Source organism: Plectropomus leopardus, chromosome 19 (genome assembly GCF_026936395.1).
Source record: "Plectropomus leopardus strain MGB_pleo_1.0 chromosome 19, ASM2693639v1, whole genome shotgun sequence".
Classification (NCBI taxonomy): Eukaryota; Metazoa; Chordata; class Actinopteri; order Perciformes; family Serranidae; genus Plectropomus; species Plectropomus leopardus.
In genome coordinates, this window is record NC_142194.1 from 14,200,209 (window position 1) to 14,216,584 (window position 16,376).

The 16,376-nt window shown below is 39.7% G+C and overlaps 1 protein-coding gene across 3 annotated transcripts; it reads left to right on the forward strand.

The window, feature by feature from the left end:
- Positions 1–149: 149 nt before the first annotated feature.
- On the forward strand, positions 150–15,946 carry tdrd1 (tudor domain containing 1). 3 transcript variants are annotated; one of them, XM_088070509.1, is made up of 27 exons: positions 150–172; positions 1,055–1,111; positions 1,397–1,564; positions 2,984–3,021; positions 3,142–3,202; positions 3,960–4,074; positions 4,242–4,308; positions 4,888–4,968; positions 5,064–5,243; positions 5,348–5,491; positions 5,616–5,781; positions 5,919–6,002; positions 6,892–7,068; positions 7,153–7,260; positions 7,613–7,783; positions 8,500–8,766; positions 9,052–9,183; positions 9,385–9,492; positions 9,692–9,856; positions 10,745–11,065; positions 11,151–11,267; positions 11,357–11,488; positions 13,570–13,737; positions 13,855–14,271; positions 14,976–15,035; positions 15,152–15,195; positions 15,363–15,946. In XM_088070509.1, the coding sequence occupies exons 3-27, from the start codon at positions 1,405–1,407 to the stop codon at positions 15,432–15,434; spliced, it is 3,555 nt and encodes a 1,184-aa protein (XP_087926635.1). In that variant the 5' UTR covers positions 150–172; positions 1,055–1,111; positions 1,397–1,404; the 3' UTR covers positions 15,435–15,946. The 3 variants fall into 3 exon arrangements, with proteins under 3 accessions (XP_087926635.1, XP_042364584.2, XP_087926634.1); XM_042508650.2 differs by having other exon boundaries at positions 151–172; positions 14,973–15,035; positions 15,363–15,945; XM_088070508.1 differs by lacking the exon at positions 150–172 and adding an exon at positions 489–644 and having other exon boundaries at positions 14,973–15,035; positions 15,363–15,945.
- The last annotated feature ends 430 nt before the right edge of the window (positions 15,947–16,376 follow it).

The following is a 16,376-nucleotide window of genomic DNA, read 5'->3' on the forward strand; positions in this document are numbered from 1 at the left end:
GTATTGTACAGAGTGGTGGAGTTGTGCTGCAAAAACAGAAAGCAAATGAGTGATGAGGAGGTCCGTATTATGTGCATGGAGCACACCAGGCTCAGCTGTGTCCAATGATGCTGATTAGGCTGCTGCCTCAGAGTGAGAAGACAGTAAGCACAAGCAGAGGGGTCTAGCTGAGGTGCTGTATTTTTTTAGCCAGTCATAAAATTTCCTTTTAATTCTTCTGACAATTGGTATAAATTCAAAATATTCCTTTGTTGTTCATAACTACATATAATTACAACTGGGGTGGCCCACGAAGAGTCTGGAATAAAAAGTCTGTTTTTAAAAAAAAAAATATATATATATATATATATTATTAGTGCCATAATTAAAGTAAAATCAGCTTGATATGTTCAAAGACTGGACTTTGGATTTTTTAAAGAAAGAAAAGAAAGCTCTCTGAGGCCCCTCTCAGCCCTTAAAGACACAGGAATGGTTCAGTCTGCCCCTGAACTAGGATTCATCTCTGAATGCAGCTAGAGCGGAGTTAGTGACTCTTTATGCCGCTGGAGGGCCAACATACACTGTTATGTGTTTCTTCATGAAAGGGAAATTGGGATTCCAAAAAAATCAATGAAAGAAAGAAAGCAAACTGCTTTTGTATAAAAGCAAGAACTGCAAAAAGTGTTTGAGAGACATGGATAAAGAGGGGAGGGGCAGAGGGGCAAAAGAGAGTGCTTTGCAGAGGGCCCAGAATTTGGTGCCAAGTTCCTGTTTATACTGTCTTATTATGCTCCTTATGTGAAAGAAGACAGATTCGCTATTCATGTTCGTGTTCATTTTTAAAATGTACAGCATTCTTCAATACATGCCACCGCTTTTTTAATTTCATATTTATCTTTAAGGAATAATGTAGTATAACCAGCAAGTTGACTTAATTTCGATTTATTTCCTAATACTAAGATTCTCAAGAATGTATCCTCCCTTGTTAGTGTTGCTCTTAATTCCCTTTAAGAGTGTATTTTTTGTTGAACAACAACACTTGCAATTTCATCCCGACCTTTTGACCTATTCGCAGTCGAGGGAACTGCGCATGTGCAATAGTTCTACCTCTTCCACCAACACGTGCACTCAGGTAAGATAATAGCTCCGCGATATAAAACCAAAAATTATAGACATATTTATTTGTTTGAGTCTATATGCTCACTTGTGTCTCGTTGTGTAACGTTATTTAAGTTTGTCGTCGTTAGTTTGTTTAGATCGTCGCGGTTTGTATTAGCTTGCATATCATCCTGTGTGGAATTTTAGCTGCGTCATCGTTGATTAGCAAACTAATGCGCTGCTTTTGTCGCGAAAAACGACATGTTCGTGCACTTTTCATGCTTTCTTTATACTATAATAAACTTTAAAACGTTGACAGCTGCCGCCATGTTCCATTCATTTTCTCCAAACCTGGTTCGGCCTAACCTGCCCTTGAGGAAACCATCATCCAGCCCCATGGCTCATTCCACCCCATCTGTTACCCCGAGACATGGCACTGTGCCCGGTGCAACACCTGTGCGCCCGGCATCAGGAGCCATCGGAGACGGTAAACAAATGTCAACATTACCCCCAAGAATTTTCTATAGTTTTCAAGCGATCCCATCTGGTATGTACGTGTTATTTCGTCAAACACTCTCTGCATTTGACAGTTACCCTCTTATCCAATTTAATCTCCTTTAGGTAAAGTTTGTTTTTCCTTTCATAGAGGTATGAACTCCAGAATTAGGGCGTTGTTTCCGCACAACATGGTTGCTATTTCTGCAGCAACATTTTATTGGGAGTAAAGTAAAGATTGTCCCTTGCCTCTAAAGTTTAACCTAACAAATAAGGGACTGTTCTTTATTTATCAGAATAGAGAGATGGCTGCGGCTTTTTTTTCTTAATTAGTTTTTATGAGGACACTCCTTGAATCTACAAATATTTTTCCTTGGGACTCCCAGAGTGACAGGTGGAAAATGCATAACCCCTCCCTCCACCATAAATAGGCCCTCAACATATTTTTTTAATATTTACACCAAATGTAGTTGCAATGCAACAAGCAAACAGCATGGGATTGAGAGTTATCACCCAAACAGACAGCTAATTTCGTCAGCAGAATGCAAATTCTCCTTACAAATCGTGTCATTATTACACGAGTTGTGTGTTTGTAGCTTTGTGCAAATGGTTTATTTTGGCTAGATTTTTAATGAGCCATGTAGAATAATGTGAATTTTATGAAATATCACGATTCTAAGCAAAGATTTAGTTATGTTGTTTCCTGATGGAAGTGTTTGTTGTGCATGATGTGTCCAAGGACTGTCAGAATTTTGAAAAGCCTAAGATATTTCTGGTTTTACAGTTTCTGGTGATCATAAATCATGGAATTTGGTGATTTTAATAGAAAAACCAGCCAGTGGGTTTTGGGGTTCACATAATATTAAAAATGAATACAAAATAGAACCATTTAAAGGTGTATGTTGCTGCTCTAAGCCAAAGTAAAATACATAAGTCCTTCCCCAATGTTTAAACATGACATGACATTGACATGCCTCTTCTGTTTTTTATTATTTATATATATTTTTTACCATTAGTTCTTTCTATTGTTTATGATGTTTTTGTTTGGCTGTGCTCTAGGTTGTTTGTCATGTATTGTCCGATGTAACAGTCTGATAGCCCTTTAAACAGGGGAACTGGCATCCCCCCATCAGAGGAGTTTCGGATAGCTTTCCTTTTTCACCCTGTTTATACGTGTATGATCCTGTTCACATTCTTTTAGAAGTTATCATTATCTAACTGGTGTTCATTACTGGACAAACCTATGTAGCATAACCTTTGTTTGTTAAAATTTGGACAGTTTTACAATATGAACAGTAACTAAACAACATTACAATATGATCCTAGAACATGGAAGTATTATTAGCTACTGTTAAATGTAACCATGGACCTTATGATTTCACCTGTATCATTACTTTTTAATTTTTTGCAGGCCCTTCAAATTCTCCAGTCAGCAGGGATCAATCTCCAGTATGTAACAGTATATCATTGGCAAAATCAGTGTGTTCTGGTGAACATTGACATTTAGAGGTGTTCAAATCATGAAAATACTGCCAGTGTTTTTTTTATTTGTTTGTTTTATTTTCATAGGTGTTAGGATCCACCCCACCAGCACTGACTGTATATTTCTGCAACTACTGTGGACAGCGAGGTATTTTTTTTTAACATTAATGTCACAACTCCATGTAAAGGGCTATGAACAGTAAAGTTCCTGCAGCCTTTTTCTGTGTGCCAACTGTTTACAAGCGTTTATCCACCTACCATCAAACCACTGTGAAAATTACCCTGAGGGACAACTTCTAGAACATTTACATTCTCTTTATTAATTTGCAGTAACACTTTTTTTAAACTAAGTCTGTAATCAAAGGTGTATTTTTAGTTGTGTTTCTTTGTTTTTCTCACCAAAGCTGATCCCACATCTCAGTGGCATTGCTAAAGTTTGGAGCATTACATACTCCAAAAATCACATGAAACATTGTACTTTTGAACGACTTATAACATAAATATTTTATAAACGCATGAAAGGCAGAATGCTGACTATTTGTTGACCTTTGGTTTCGTACATGTGAGGATTTTGTCTTCATATAATGTTATTATCGCTGCCTTTGCAAGATGTTTTCTGGTGATGGTGATAAACAAAAGGGTCCGGGGCTTTTCAATGACGTAGGCAAATTAATTACATAATTGATGACCCTTTTAGATCATCTCTTTCCAGCATTTAGAAAAGTAAGAAAAAAATAGTCTTGGAGTGTGCCATGGCTTTATGTATTGATTTCTGATACCATGGTGTATGCTGTGCAACAGATTCCTTGTAGGAGGTTTTGTGAATCAGCATTCCTTTCAGAGCATCTTAATACTTTAATTTGATGCATATAACAGTTTTTAAGTAACTAGTATTCACTTGACAGGAAATTTCCGGTGCAAGGGCTGCAAGAAGACGCCTTACTGCTCTGTGGCGTGTCAGACAGAAGACTGGAAGGCACACAGGCACATATGCAAGTGCACTGATCCTGAACCCACAAAGTAAGCTGGATCAACCACCTGAGTACCACTGACTGTCAGCTGTGATATGTTTTTGTTTTTTTTTTAAATGCCAACACAAAACCAATGAATTTGTGATGTACAAGTAACGAGTTGAATCATTAATTCCCCCAAAATAATGTGTTCTCACTTATTTCTTTTAATCTAAGAGAGAAACTGAATGAAACCACAGCTTCGCCTTTGGCTGGTAACAGAACCGGCCTGCTTGAGTCAAAGGTAACTGCATTCATTTGGAGATCTTCTAAGGGACTGTTTGTTATTTATGAAAGGAGAGGGGGTGGTGCAGAATGGGAGAGGTATGTCATGTTAATTTAGCACTGGAGAGGTACTTGTGTTTTTTATTTTGGATTAGGGAAGGGAGATACCACTGTAAATAGTTGTATTATGTGTTTCTTTTAAATACCCTCCAAACTCCAAAACCTGCTGGTGGGTATGAAAGGTATTTTTTGTATAAAAATCAGATAAAATTTCCAACAGTCCTTGGACACATGCTTAACAAAGGTTTCTTCCGAAAGATTACTAAATCCATGCTTAAATAAGTGATATTTCATCAAAATCACTTAATTTTTTATAGTGATGGGAGGCTCATGCTTTTTTCCACAGTCAAGGAAAAATATTTGTTACTTTGGGGAGCGTCAAGGAAAAAAGAAAATGTGAGCCACCCCTCCTCCTCTGATAAATGAAGTGTAGTCCCTAATACAAGTAAAAAGTCCAACTTTAACATTTAATGTTTGGAAAGATGTTAAGCCTTTATGTTTTTTGTTTTGTTATCTATATTTAACCTGTTTATCAAAGCATGGTGATGCAGCCAACCTCCAGAGGGTCTATCTGAAGGACTTGCCTCTGACGAAAATCATTAAGGGAACAGAGATCCAGGTAAAACATAACCAATTTGTTTTAGCTGTGAAGTGATTCAGTCAATGTTATTAAATACTAACTGTGTCTTTGTTGTAATTGTGTGCGGCCTTTAGGCATCTGTTGTAGAGTTTTACAGCCCTGGCAGGTTTTTCCTTCTTCCCCAAAGTCCTGAGCTGTTGGAAGCTCTGCAGAGCATCAGCACAGAGCTTCAGAAAACGTACAGCTGCTCACCAGCGACGTCACATGTGCCCAATGTTGGAGAGGTTTGCGCCGTTCAGTTCTCCTGTGATCTGGTGAGCAAAAGCCTCTTGAAGATGTTTGATAAGAGAAACATGTCTTAAATGAGCACATTGGCTCAGTTCTTTCCTGTGTGTTTGCCTTTGTTTTTTGTTTGTAGAACTGGTATCGAGGACTGGTCCAGACTTTGGCTGCTGACCAGAAGACAGCTCATATCCTTTATATTGACTTTGGCAATGAAGAGGATGTACCTGCAGAAAGAATCAAGCCCCTGGCTGCTAATAGCCAGCTGTTTTGTCCATGTGTGAGTGTAAATTATTAGTTTTTAAAAATATTAAAGTTTTCTACTATATAACATTCATGCCGTCAGTTTGCAGTGTTTTCCAGCTGGCGTGATGACACTAGCAATTGCGTCTTATTACTTCCAGGCATTGGAGTGCTGTATAACCGGGGTGGTGCCAGTGGTTAACAACTGGTCAGGCGAGTGCTGTCTTTCCGTGAAGCAGATGTTGTTCGGCAAGACTGTGACTGTTAGGTTGTTGGAAACACTGGAGAATGGTCGCATCCATGCTGTGGATATCCTCCTCTCCATGGGTAGGTTACATGGAATCGGGACAGATGAAAAATGAGATCTGTTTATGATGGTTAAAGTGTGATTTCTGATAGGGAGACACGGGTAAAGAATAAGAAGTTTAAACCAATTGAGACAACTATCTCCCTTTGTCTTTTAGGAAAGAAGTTGAGCACGTTCCTCATTGAGCATGGTTATGCAGCAGAAGAAACGGTCAACGTATTACCAACTGAGCAAGACATAAGTAAGCCGGCGTCATTTGTACTTCGATCCAACATGTAATGAGATTGTGGGGCATCGGGAATTGCTGTGTTTTTTTTTTGCCAATTTGGAATGTTTAGAGAATTGCAAGATACATATATTAAACACCGATCACCCCCAACATTAAAACCACTCATAGATGAAGTGAAAAACATTGATCAGAGTTCCCACAGTTATGAAAAACTCGGAATAGTCATGGAATTTCACAATCTTATTTTCTAGGCCTGGAAAAGTCATAGAATCACGAAAAATCATAGAAAGTTTTGGAAAAGTCATCGATTTTTTTAATGTTTAATGAAGTTAATTGTTACAGTAATTTTCTGTGGATAACCTTTTATGCAGTTTTCATAAAATAATTAACATTTGGAGCAAACAATACCATACACCTCTGTTCCTCTTATACATTTTTAGTGGTCATTCAGTTTGTTTATCGTTTCTTGGAAAGTCATGGAAAAGTTTTGAAATTTTGTCCAAGGAAATGTGTGGGAACCCTGATTGATGATCCCGTTACAATGCAATGATCTGCTGGCAGACCTTTGGTTCTGGCAATCATGTGGATGCCACCTGACACATATCACCTGCCCAAACACGGCTGCAGAACAAGAACACCCCCCTCATGACATCAGCACTCCCTGATGACAGTGGACAGCCCAGCAGGACAATGCACCATGCCACATCATAGAAACTGCTCAGAAATTGCCCAAAAAACATGACAAAGAGGTCAAGGTGTCGAGCTGGCCTTTCAAAGTCCCCAATCTGCTCAAGCATCTGTGGGACATGCTGGCACCTCAGCTCACAGCCCACCCCTCAGTGGTTTTGGCTGACTGGTGTTTATATAATTGTTAATATACTAAAATTTTAATGTTTTTCAGGCGCTATGATGAGTGCATCCTTGGAAAACTTTAGGCGTCTCTCTGATGGGAAGGATGACAACAGCTGGGCTCAGCCACCAGAGCCGCTGACACAGGCAGTAGGCGACTCCTTCTTTGTTGTGGTCACCCACCTCCAGTCACCCGATGACATTATCGTACAGAAGGTGGAGAATGCTGGTAATTAGCATTTGATCTGTCACATGCAGCTTAAAGCTCTGGACTTAGACATGTATCTTTAACTTGAGAGCTTTTGGTTTGCAGGGGTGATTCAGGAGTTGCAGCTGAAGCTGAGGGAACACTGCTGTCAGGGCAGAACCCCCCAAAACTTCAGGCCAGCCCCTGGCACAGTTTGCTGCGCCCAGTTCTCAGGTGCAACACAGATTTACATACTGACAATTCAACTCCCTTAAACATACATTACAGATTGTGACAGTTTGAGAATATGCCCAGTTGGTTGAGCTAAATAAAATTTCTACTTCTACTGACATTTTGGGCAAAGATTAGTGTGTTCCTTTATAAATGTGTTTTCATGATTTAAAATGCCTCAGCCTGAAAGGTGCTCCAACAGAGTCAATAAAAGAAGTGTGTTTCCTCAGATTTCGAAACATTTCTACATTCAGCTCTGAACATGATGTGACATAGTATAATACCAAATTAGTAGTTTCCTGTGGTACGCCTGCTTTGTGAATGCAAACTCTGACCCTTTGTGTTTTTCTTCCAGAGGACAAGCAGTGGTACAGGGCTAAGGTTCTGGCTTATTCGTCAGAGGAACGGGTCTGTGTCGGCTACCTTGATTTTGGCAACTCTGAGGAGGTGGATTTAGGCCACTTGCAGCCTATCAGCACTTCACTACTGGCCCTGCCCATGCAGGCCATGCCATGTGGTCTAGCAGGTACTATAGTCACTGTGACTTTTGAATGGTTAGAACTTAACTGAAGTGTATTTAACTTTGTTGAAAGGGATCTGCCTTAAAATTCTTTAATTGTTTTCCTTTTCTTTACCCTATAATGTTACTCAACTTTTGTAAAGATAGCCACCCAAAACTACTCTAATCGATTGGTTATACATGGACAATAGGGCTGCAGTATTATGGCCAAAATTATAACTACATTTTTTATCAGTATTGAGATCACTATTATTTATCATGATTATTCCTTTTCTTTTGTGACTTTTTTTTTTTTCACTTTCAAATTTAAATCAACACAGCACTGCTTCCACTTGTAGCACCATGTTGTGCTACATTCCTGCTAATTAACAAATCTTTGCGTCAAAAATAAGACTAAAAATAAGGTTCACCTCAATTCAGTGCATTTCTTACGGCTGTGAATACACTGCTGTATTTTTAAATATTTTTCACAGGGGTGCATACAGCAGTGATTGATCTTGCACAAGTCTGGCTTATCTCAAACAACCCTAATGAATGATACATTCCTTGTATTAGACCAAAAGAGTAGCATCAATCCCTAAAGCTGCTCGATTTTTCAATATTTTGCAAACTGCAAAGAGTTTTTTTCTGCGAATTTACCCAAATGTGAAAGTGCACATTTATGTCTTTATGAAGTTGTCTCTCACACTCTCTCAAGTGTCTGTCTTTGGGCTCTTTTCCAGGGGTGCAGCCTGTTGGGGAGAGCTGGTCAGAGGAGTGCCTGCTGGCCCTGCAGCGAAGGGTATCGAACCGAATACTGCGCATTGAGATCCAGGGAGCGCATGAGGGCAAGGCTTTGGTGGCCCTCATTGATGAGGCCAGTGATCCTCAGGCCAATGTAGCCGAGCTGTTGAGCTCTGCAGGCTTCGCGGCACCTGCTCCTCTTCCGGTTCCCACCAGTAGTGACCAGCAGGCCAAGCAGACATCCGCCCCTGCTGTGGAAGCACATGGTGGGAAGTGTTTGGCATTAATCTTGATTCCTTTGATATGAAAATGATATGAAGTTCTGTCTAAAACATAGAAAAAATTCACGCTAAGGCTATGATTGTTCCTTTTTTGAGACTGTTCCTACCTTTTTAAGATTTTAGAGGATATTGAACATTGATGAGAGCATATTTTTGGAGCTAATTTCATCTGAGAATTTAATGAATAGCTTTATTATTTTGGTTGTAAAATACAAAGCCTGTGCATTGTGTGTGTGTGTGTGTGTGTGTGTGTGTGTTCGTTCTCTTTAGTGCCTGCCCCAGCCACTGACCCTCTGGTGTGGTCTGGGACTGAGCTTCCCTGTGGCGGCCAAACAGTGGCACTGCTAGCCAGTGTCGTGGAAACCCCTGGAGAGTTTTACTGCCGCATCAACAATCCTGCAGGTACTGTTCAAGTATTTATGTTTTGACATTCCCAGTATGATGCAAGTAACTTGAGAAGCTATGGAGAGCACTGAAGTGTGCTTGATATTATACCAAGGTTATCAAAGTTTGAGATAATCCTATGAGACTTTCTTATATTTGATGCTCTAATGTGACCTTTTCTTCTGCCTCTTTGTTTGTGTATATGTGTGTGTTTCTCAGACCATCAGCGGCTGATAGAGCTGGGCGCTGACTTGAAACAACATTGTGAGGCAACGTTCTCACCTTTTGTGCCCAAAGTCGGAGAGCCCTGTTGTGCCATGTTTCCTGGTAAGACTATTCCCTATTCAAACACGGTAGACTCGATGCATTGGCATACGGGTCAGAACAAATTATTCATTGGTCGTGATTTTTTTATGCTTTCTGGAATTAGTAAATTTTATTAAAAAATTGCAAGTGGGATCAAATTCCTTTTTTTTTTTTTTTGTGGGTGGCTTTCGCTGTACATAATGTGCTTATTGTTCCCCAGGTGATGGAGCGTGGTATCGGGCTATGGTGAACGAGCTGGCTGAAGAAGTGTCTGTAAACTTTGTAGACTACGGTTATAGCATGAAAGTGGAACAGAAATGCCTTCGACCTACAACACCCCAACTCCTGACTCTACCTTTCCAGGCAGTTCGCTGCTGGCTCACAGGTAGTGTGTGTGCGTGAGAGAGAGAGAGAGGGGAGGGAAGAAAATTTTTGCAAATAAAATCCTTTGTTTATACAGATGTTAAAATGTTTTTGGACCAAACTACTGTGGACTCTGAAGTGATGCATTATTTTAAGCCAGCCGTTGATTGGTATGGCAATGTTACTTTTGCTTTGAAAAGAAAATGGCATTATATTTCCACTGTTACATATAGGCTCAGGAAAGCCTGGAACTCACTGGTGGTCCATCTGTCAGTGTTTTCTTCCTTTTATTTTTTCATCACGAGCTGTTGTTTGTGTTTTGCGCTGTCTGTCATTTACACAGCTAACAGGTTTTTAAAAATGTGGGTTTCCAGTGCTACATAGGCTGTGTTTGACCAGTCACCATACGCCTGTGTCTGGTCCAGTCATCCCACACTTGTCACTCATGGTTCCTCTTGTGCTGCAAGAGTACCTGCTCTGTAATAGGAGCTAAAAAAAAGTCCCTTGAAATGGTGTTCTGAGAACAATGACTGTTCCAATTTCTTGTTGTGCGGGCACAACAAAAAGGGTTTTTTCTTTTTAGAACTATGAACAAGTTCCTCCAGACTGAAAACACCATGAGAGAGTATCTGATGTTTTTTTATTCTTTATTCAGGATTTGCTGTCGCCCATATTTAATACTTGGCAGAAATCACAAATCAAATATTTATAGACCATGTGAGATGTTTTTGGGAGCATATTCAACCAGTTGATAAGTATTATCACTTTGTGAGCATTTATTCACTTTAAACTACACCAGGCTAACATTTTTGACAAATTTTAAATAATAGAAGGCATGGATTTTATCCCAAAGTTGAATAAAAGGTGCAAAAAACAGGCTTTCTTATAAATTGTGTATGTTTGGACTCAGGTGTGGAGCCCCTCGGATCAGAGTGGAGCAGTGAAGCCCAGCTGTGGTTTCAAACTGTGGTGGCTGGCGAGCAGCTCTCTGCACGCGTCATTTCTGTCACAGAACAAGGCTACGGTGTGGAGCTGGAGAGCAGAGGGCAGAATGTGGCGGCTGCCCTCATTTCTGCGCAACTAGCCAAAGTTCCTGGAGCAAGTCCCACGGAGACACATGCGACCACAGGACACCAAGAGAAAACACAGGGAAATGAGCACAGCCAAAACCAGACTGGAGCCGGCTCTAAAGAGATACCAACTGAAGAACACACGGCTGTGCCATCAGAAGGTCAGCTAGGTGTCCTGAAGATGAAATGCAGTGTTAAATGTTTTGAGGATCCCAGTTGAAATTGTGTGTTGTAATCTTGTTTCAGCCCCAGCTTTCCCAGTGGACTGGAAAACAGTGGAGCTGCCTCTCAGCAAAACCTTTGAGCCTTGCATCGCAGCTGTCAGCAGTCCTTCCCTCTTCTACCTGCTCAGTCCCACCCAGAGTCAGAACACTCACTTTTGTCTCTTTCTGCCACAAATGGGGAAATTGTGATGCTGCTTCTGGTCATAATTGCTTTGTATTGTTGTGCAGTTGACCAGCAGAAGCTTCAGGAGGTGATGATTGAGCTGGCTGCCTACTGCAGCAGCAACATTCAGGCCTCTTTATCCTCCGCTGTCCTGAGCAGACCAGCTCCCGGGGCTGCCTGCTGCGCCAAATTCTCTGGTGAGGAACGCTCCTATTTTTTCATGAAGTCCAGAAACAAACTTTTAATCTGTGAACTCTCAATCACATGGCCAGATAGACAATGTGTCCGCCCAAACTGTACTATAACAGGCAGCTGTTTTTTTTTTTTTTTTTTTTGGTCTTTACATTTATCCTTATTGAAATTTACAGGGTGTGCACGAGTGTCAAAGTTTCATTTCCCAGTTTGGGATAAGCAAATGTAAGTAGGTATATGCATTTATATGTGAAGAAATTGTAACGGTGACCATAAAAAAAGTTTAAAAAAATACTTAAATAAATAAATAATAATAAAGAAATGATTAAAAACTGGAGTAATGTTAAATATCATAGATAAGTAAAGATTGTAATAGAGCGATAAAAATATCCAAGAAATAAGTTATTAAAAATTGAAGAAAATAAATCTGTTAAAAAATAACAATTATATTTATGAACCACAGGATTTTTACTGTAACTTTTTTTACAGTATAAAAATGAACAAAAAATAAAAGAGAAAATTAGCAATACCATACTTTTTTAAAAGGAAGGGTATTGTTGTATACTTTGAGATGCATGCAGCTCTTTTTAAAGCAAATCCCTCCACTGCTCACTTACCCTCCACCAGACTTTTTTCACACTTCTTGACTAGTTGTCCACAATCTAGAAATAACTAATATCTGTAAAACCATCACAGCTGTTGCAGGTAGTGAACATGACTATTGACAAGGCCACTGTGGACGTGTAGGTTAGTTCAGTGCTTGTAAGCATTGTCATAACCCCTTGAAGCCACTAGGTGTCAGTCAGGTAAATTATAAATGAATGACTACTGTTTATGAGCCAGCTGTTTCACATCCTATCATTATATTAAGCTTCTCAATAGAGAAATTTATTTAAAAAAAAAAACCCCGAATAATTTCAACTTAAAATCTAGACATACATATTAGCTAATAACGTTAATATTGAAACTTAATTCATCTAGACTTAGTATTTGCTTTTAGGCTAAAACATTGTAATCTTATGTAAATGTATGTGACAAAGGATTGCAGTTGAGTTTTGCAAGATGGATTAGTTTTCAACATTGTATCGTGTTTTATGAGGAAGTTACTTCCAGAGTTTAATAGATACTGTCAGCCGGGGAAAACCCAATCACTCAGGCTGTGTCATTCCCACACATCGTTTAATGATTACAGGCAAGAGAGCGCATGAGGACAGACCAGCTGATCCATCATTGAGCTATTACAGTCAGGAAACACACACACACACAATCTGCCACCATGACTTCCCTTTCTTCCATCCACTTTTTATGTTTGCTCTCTGACTCTTCTTGAGACCCCACCTGCAGTTGTTGCCCCTGTAGACCTAAGATGGTAATTTTGTGTCTGCTCGTAGATATAATTACACAGCGTGCGTGCAGCGGAGCGTAGGAGCGGCTCTTCTTTAAACACAGTATGCAAGTAGCAGACTATAGCCTGGCACACATTCCGCAGCTCGGCTAACAACAGGGTCTGTTTTAATGGAGCTCTCGGTGCTGTTTGTAGGTTCAGAGCTGGTAAAGGCTCGTCCATATTTAAGGGTAGCTGTGTAGGCAGAGGCTTTTTTTGGTAGCTTTGAATCCTAATGATTAACAAAATCAGGAAGAGGGAACACGAGAGACATTTCATAGAACTTGTGCACATTCTGGCCTTGGACATAAATTCACATTTATTCTGATATTGCATATCATATACAGGGTTCCCCTACCTAACCTGGAAAAGTAATGGGACTTCACAATCTTATTTTCCAGGCCTGGAGAAGTCATGGAATTAATAAAAAACATTGAAAGTTTGGGAAAAGTCATGGAATTTTGTGGTGGGAATCACCAAAGACCCCATGATACAATATTATCACATTAATTAGGTCACGATTCAATGGTATTGCAATTTCAAACTCGTTGCAATATGAGAATATGAGGAATCCAGTTTATATTATTGGTGGTGACATCGAGGTAAACAGATATCCCTGTCAGAATTTTAAATTAGCATATGCTGATGCTAAAAAAACTGCCAATAAATGATATTGAACACCCTGTTTGAACTTTTTTTCAGTTGACAATAACTGGTACCGTGCGGTGGTCCTGGAGGTCAGTGAGAATGAGATGAGCATCATCTACGCAGATTACGGCAACACTGAGAAGGTGCCATTCTCCCGGATCTTGCCCATCCCTAGGAACCTGCTTCAGCTCCCCTTTCAGATCACTCGCTGCACCATGACTGGTGAGGCAAAAGGGCCTTAATCTTACCTGAAATTTTTTCAGACTTAAAGTATAATTTGTAATTGCTTTTTCACTCCCTCGTACATCCCTTTAACCCCCCATCTCTCTCTACTTCTAGGCAAGGAACATTTTCCTAAAGAGTTCCCTGAAGAAGTCCAGCAGATGTTTCAAAGCCTGCTGTTGAATGGCGTCGTCGCCACGGTCCAGTCCTTCGATGGCTCTGCTAATGTGCTTTCACTCACTCTGCCCGCTGAGAGGGGCGGGGGGCACCTCACCACCATGATCTTGGATGCACTACAGGTTCAAGCCAGCAGTAATCCCAGTCCATCCACCACAGAGAAGAATGGCCACACTGACAGCAGCACATCTGCCGCCAGCACCACAGTTGAACCCGTCTGCCCCGAGCCCAAGTCGATACCTGAAACCCAAAAGGGTGTGAATAATACAACAGCTGCCACCGGCCTAACCATCGCCTCAGAGCCAGTGCTGCAGACTCCCCAGCACAAGATGTACTCTTCAGCTGTGTCAGTCAATGGTTGGTCTCATTTCGCTGTGTGTTTTTTGAATTTAAATGCTAGTTACTGTAATATAAATCCAACAAAATACCCTAGTAAACCCAGTATACTTTTTATATCGTCACAATTTATGGTTTGCATCATATTGCTTTGCTGTAAGTGCTTATTTGGATTTAAAATACTGGAAAGAAGAGCAGTAAGTAATGATATTTTGTACACAGTAAGTTTCAGTGTTGTGTATGAACACGCTCATAGTTTTGGTGAACTGAATGCATCAGTTTGCAACTTAGGAACGTAAACATGAGCATCGTACCCTCTAGCAACATTTAGCAACACTCATTTGTACGGCAACTGAGATTTTGTGGCACTTGGCTAAAACAGCACCAGCGTGGCTAGTGCCAGTCGTACTGCGGAGTCTGAAAAAACAAATTAGAACGTTGACCACATCTGCAACAAATTTTAAACGACACATTGGGTTGAAGCATCCAGCTAGTCTTGGGAAATATCTTGGAGTGAATGACTCTTATAAGATTTAATTTTATTTAAATAAAAAAACAAATTAATACATTGAAGACATGAATGTGAACTTTTTTATTTTTTGGGGTGTGAATTAGTTCAAAATTCCACTTATGAATATGACTGTGAAGGAGCTCATTTTAATGTGTCAAATATTTTTACTTCCGAAACCAAGCAGCAGCTGTAATCATATCTTGTTTTTCAGAAGATCCAGTACAGAAGATTAATAAGCAAATGGAGCCTCTGTGCAAAATCACAAAAACTGATGGTACGTATGCTTTAAACAAGAACAATGAACTGTGACCGCCTAAATTAAAACTTTTATCACAGTTAGTTTGTAACTAATCAAGATGGTATAACATCGACTTTTGATTTGAATCCCAGATCCTAAGACCTCAGGCTGCTGCTGTTTGAACCTGATGACCAAGGTCAGTGTTATCTTAGAGCAGATTGTTTTTAGTTAGTAAAGCTAGGAGTTAATGGTCATCTTTGTACGTGCATAATGTCATACTTATCAAGTTATGATTTAAGAAGCATCTCGCAAAATCTTGAATTTTGAAGTGCAAATGGGTAACATTTTGTTTGCCTTTCACAGATCGACCACCTGGAACAGTTGTTGCAGCTGCAGCTTTCTCTCATGAAACAGTTAGTGGGGCAGACAAAATGAGATTTACCAATTACATATAGTCTTGTTCACCAGCTTGTTAGAATCAAGCCCGTTGTGTTTTTTCTGACTGTATTTCTTTTAAACAAGTTTACTGAATGTGGTCTCCAGAAGCAGCCACCCAGTTTGTGATTTTAATTTTGTCAGCTTTGTGCAGAAGCTGCCGTTCAACTTCATTTTAGTTTTTTAACTTTAATTTTGTGTCCTTGTCCCTGATCGTCCACTCTGTTCAGGGCTTTTATTATTTTAATTTTTAAAGTTCCAGTCACTTTTTACAATTATCTGGAGGTGTTTATAAAAAAAAAAATACATTATGCACTTATTAGGTTTGTTAAAGTTCTCAGAAAACTCAGCAAAAGATGTTCAGCCTCAATTGTTTAGGTGTGTTTGTCTCTGTGCTGTTGTATGCTGTGCTGCCTTCTGTTCCTTTGTTCAGTCGTAATCATCTGCTCAGGTGGGATGTCCAGACTGATTGACTTATGTTTGACATGTGTTACAGTTTTTACATAAAGGTTCTGTGACAGTGACGTGACTTCATTGGGATTTTTTGGGGGGGGCAGAACTTCTTTGGACAATTTTGCTTTCATTTCAAAAACATTCATAATATATTCGGATAAAGATAAACCTTTCTGAGATAGAAACATTAAATGCCTAATAGGCAGTGGTGGAATATAACTAACTACATATGCCCTAGTATAGTACTCAAGTACAAATTTGAGATACTTGTATTTGAATATTATGTTCTTGTGCCACTTTTTACTTCTACTCCACTACATTTCAGAGGGAAATATTGCACTTTGTACTTTACAGCATTTATTTGACAGTTTGACTTTAACACTTATAAGCATTGAAAGATTATGTTTTGGCTTTGGCCTTTTTTTTTACAGGACAGTGTGTAAGCATGAAAGGGGCAAAGATAGGCGATGATATACAGCAAATGGCTAC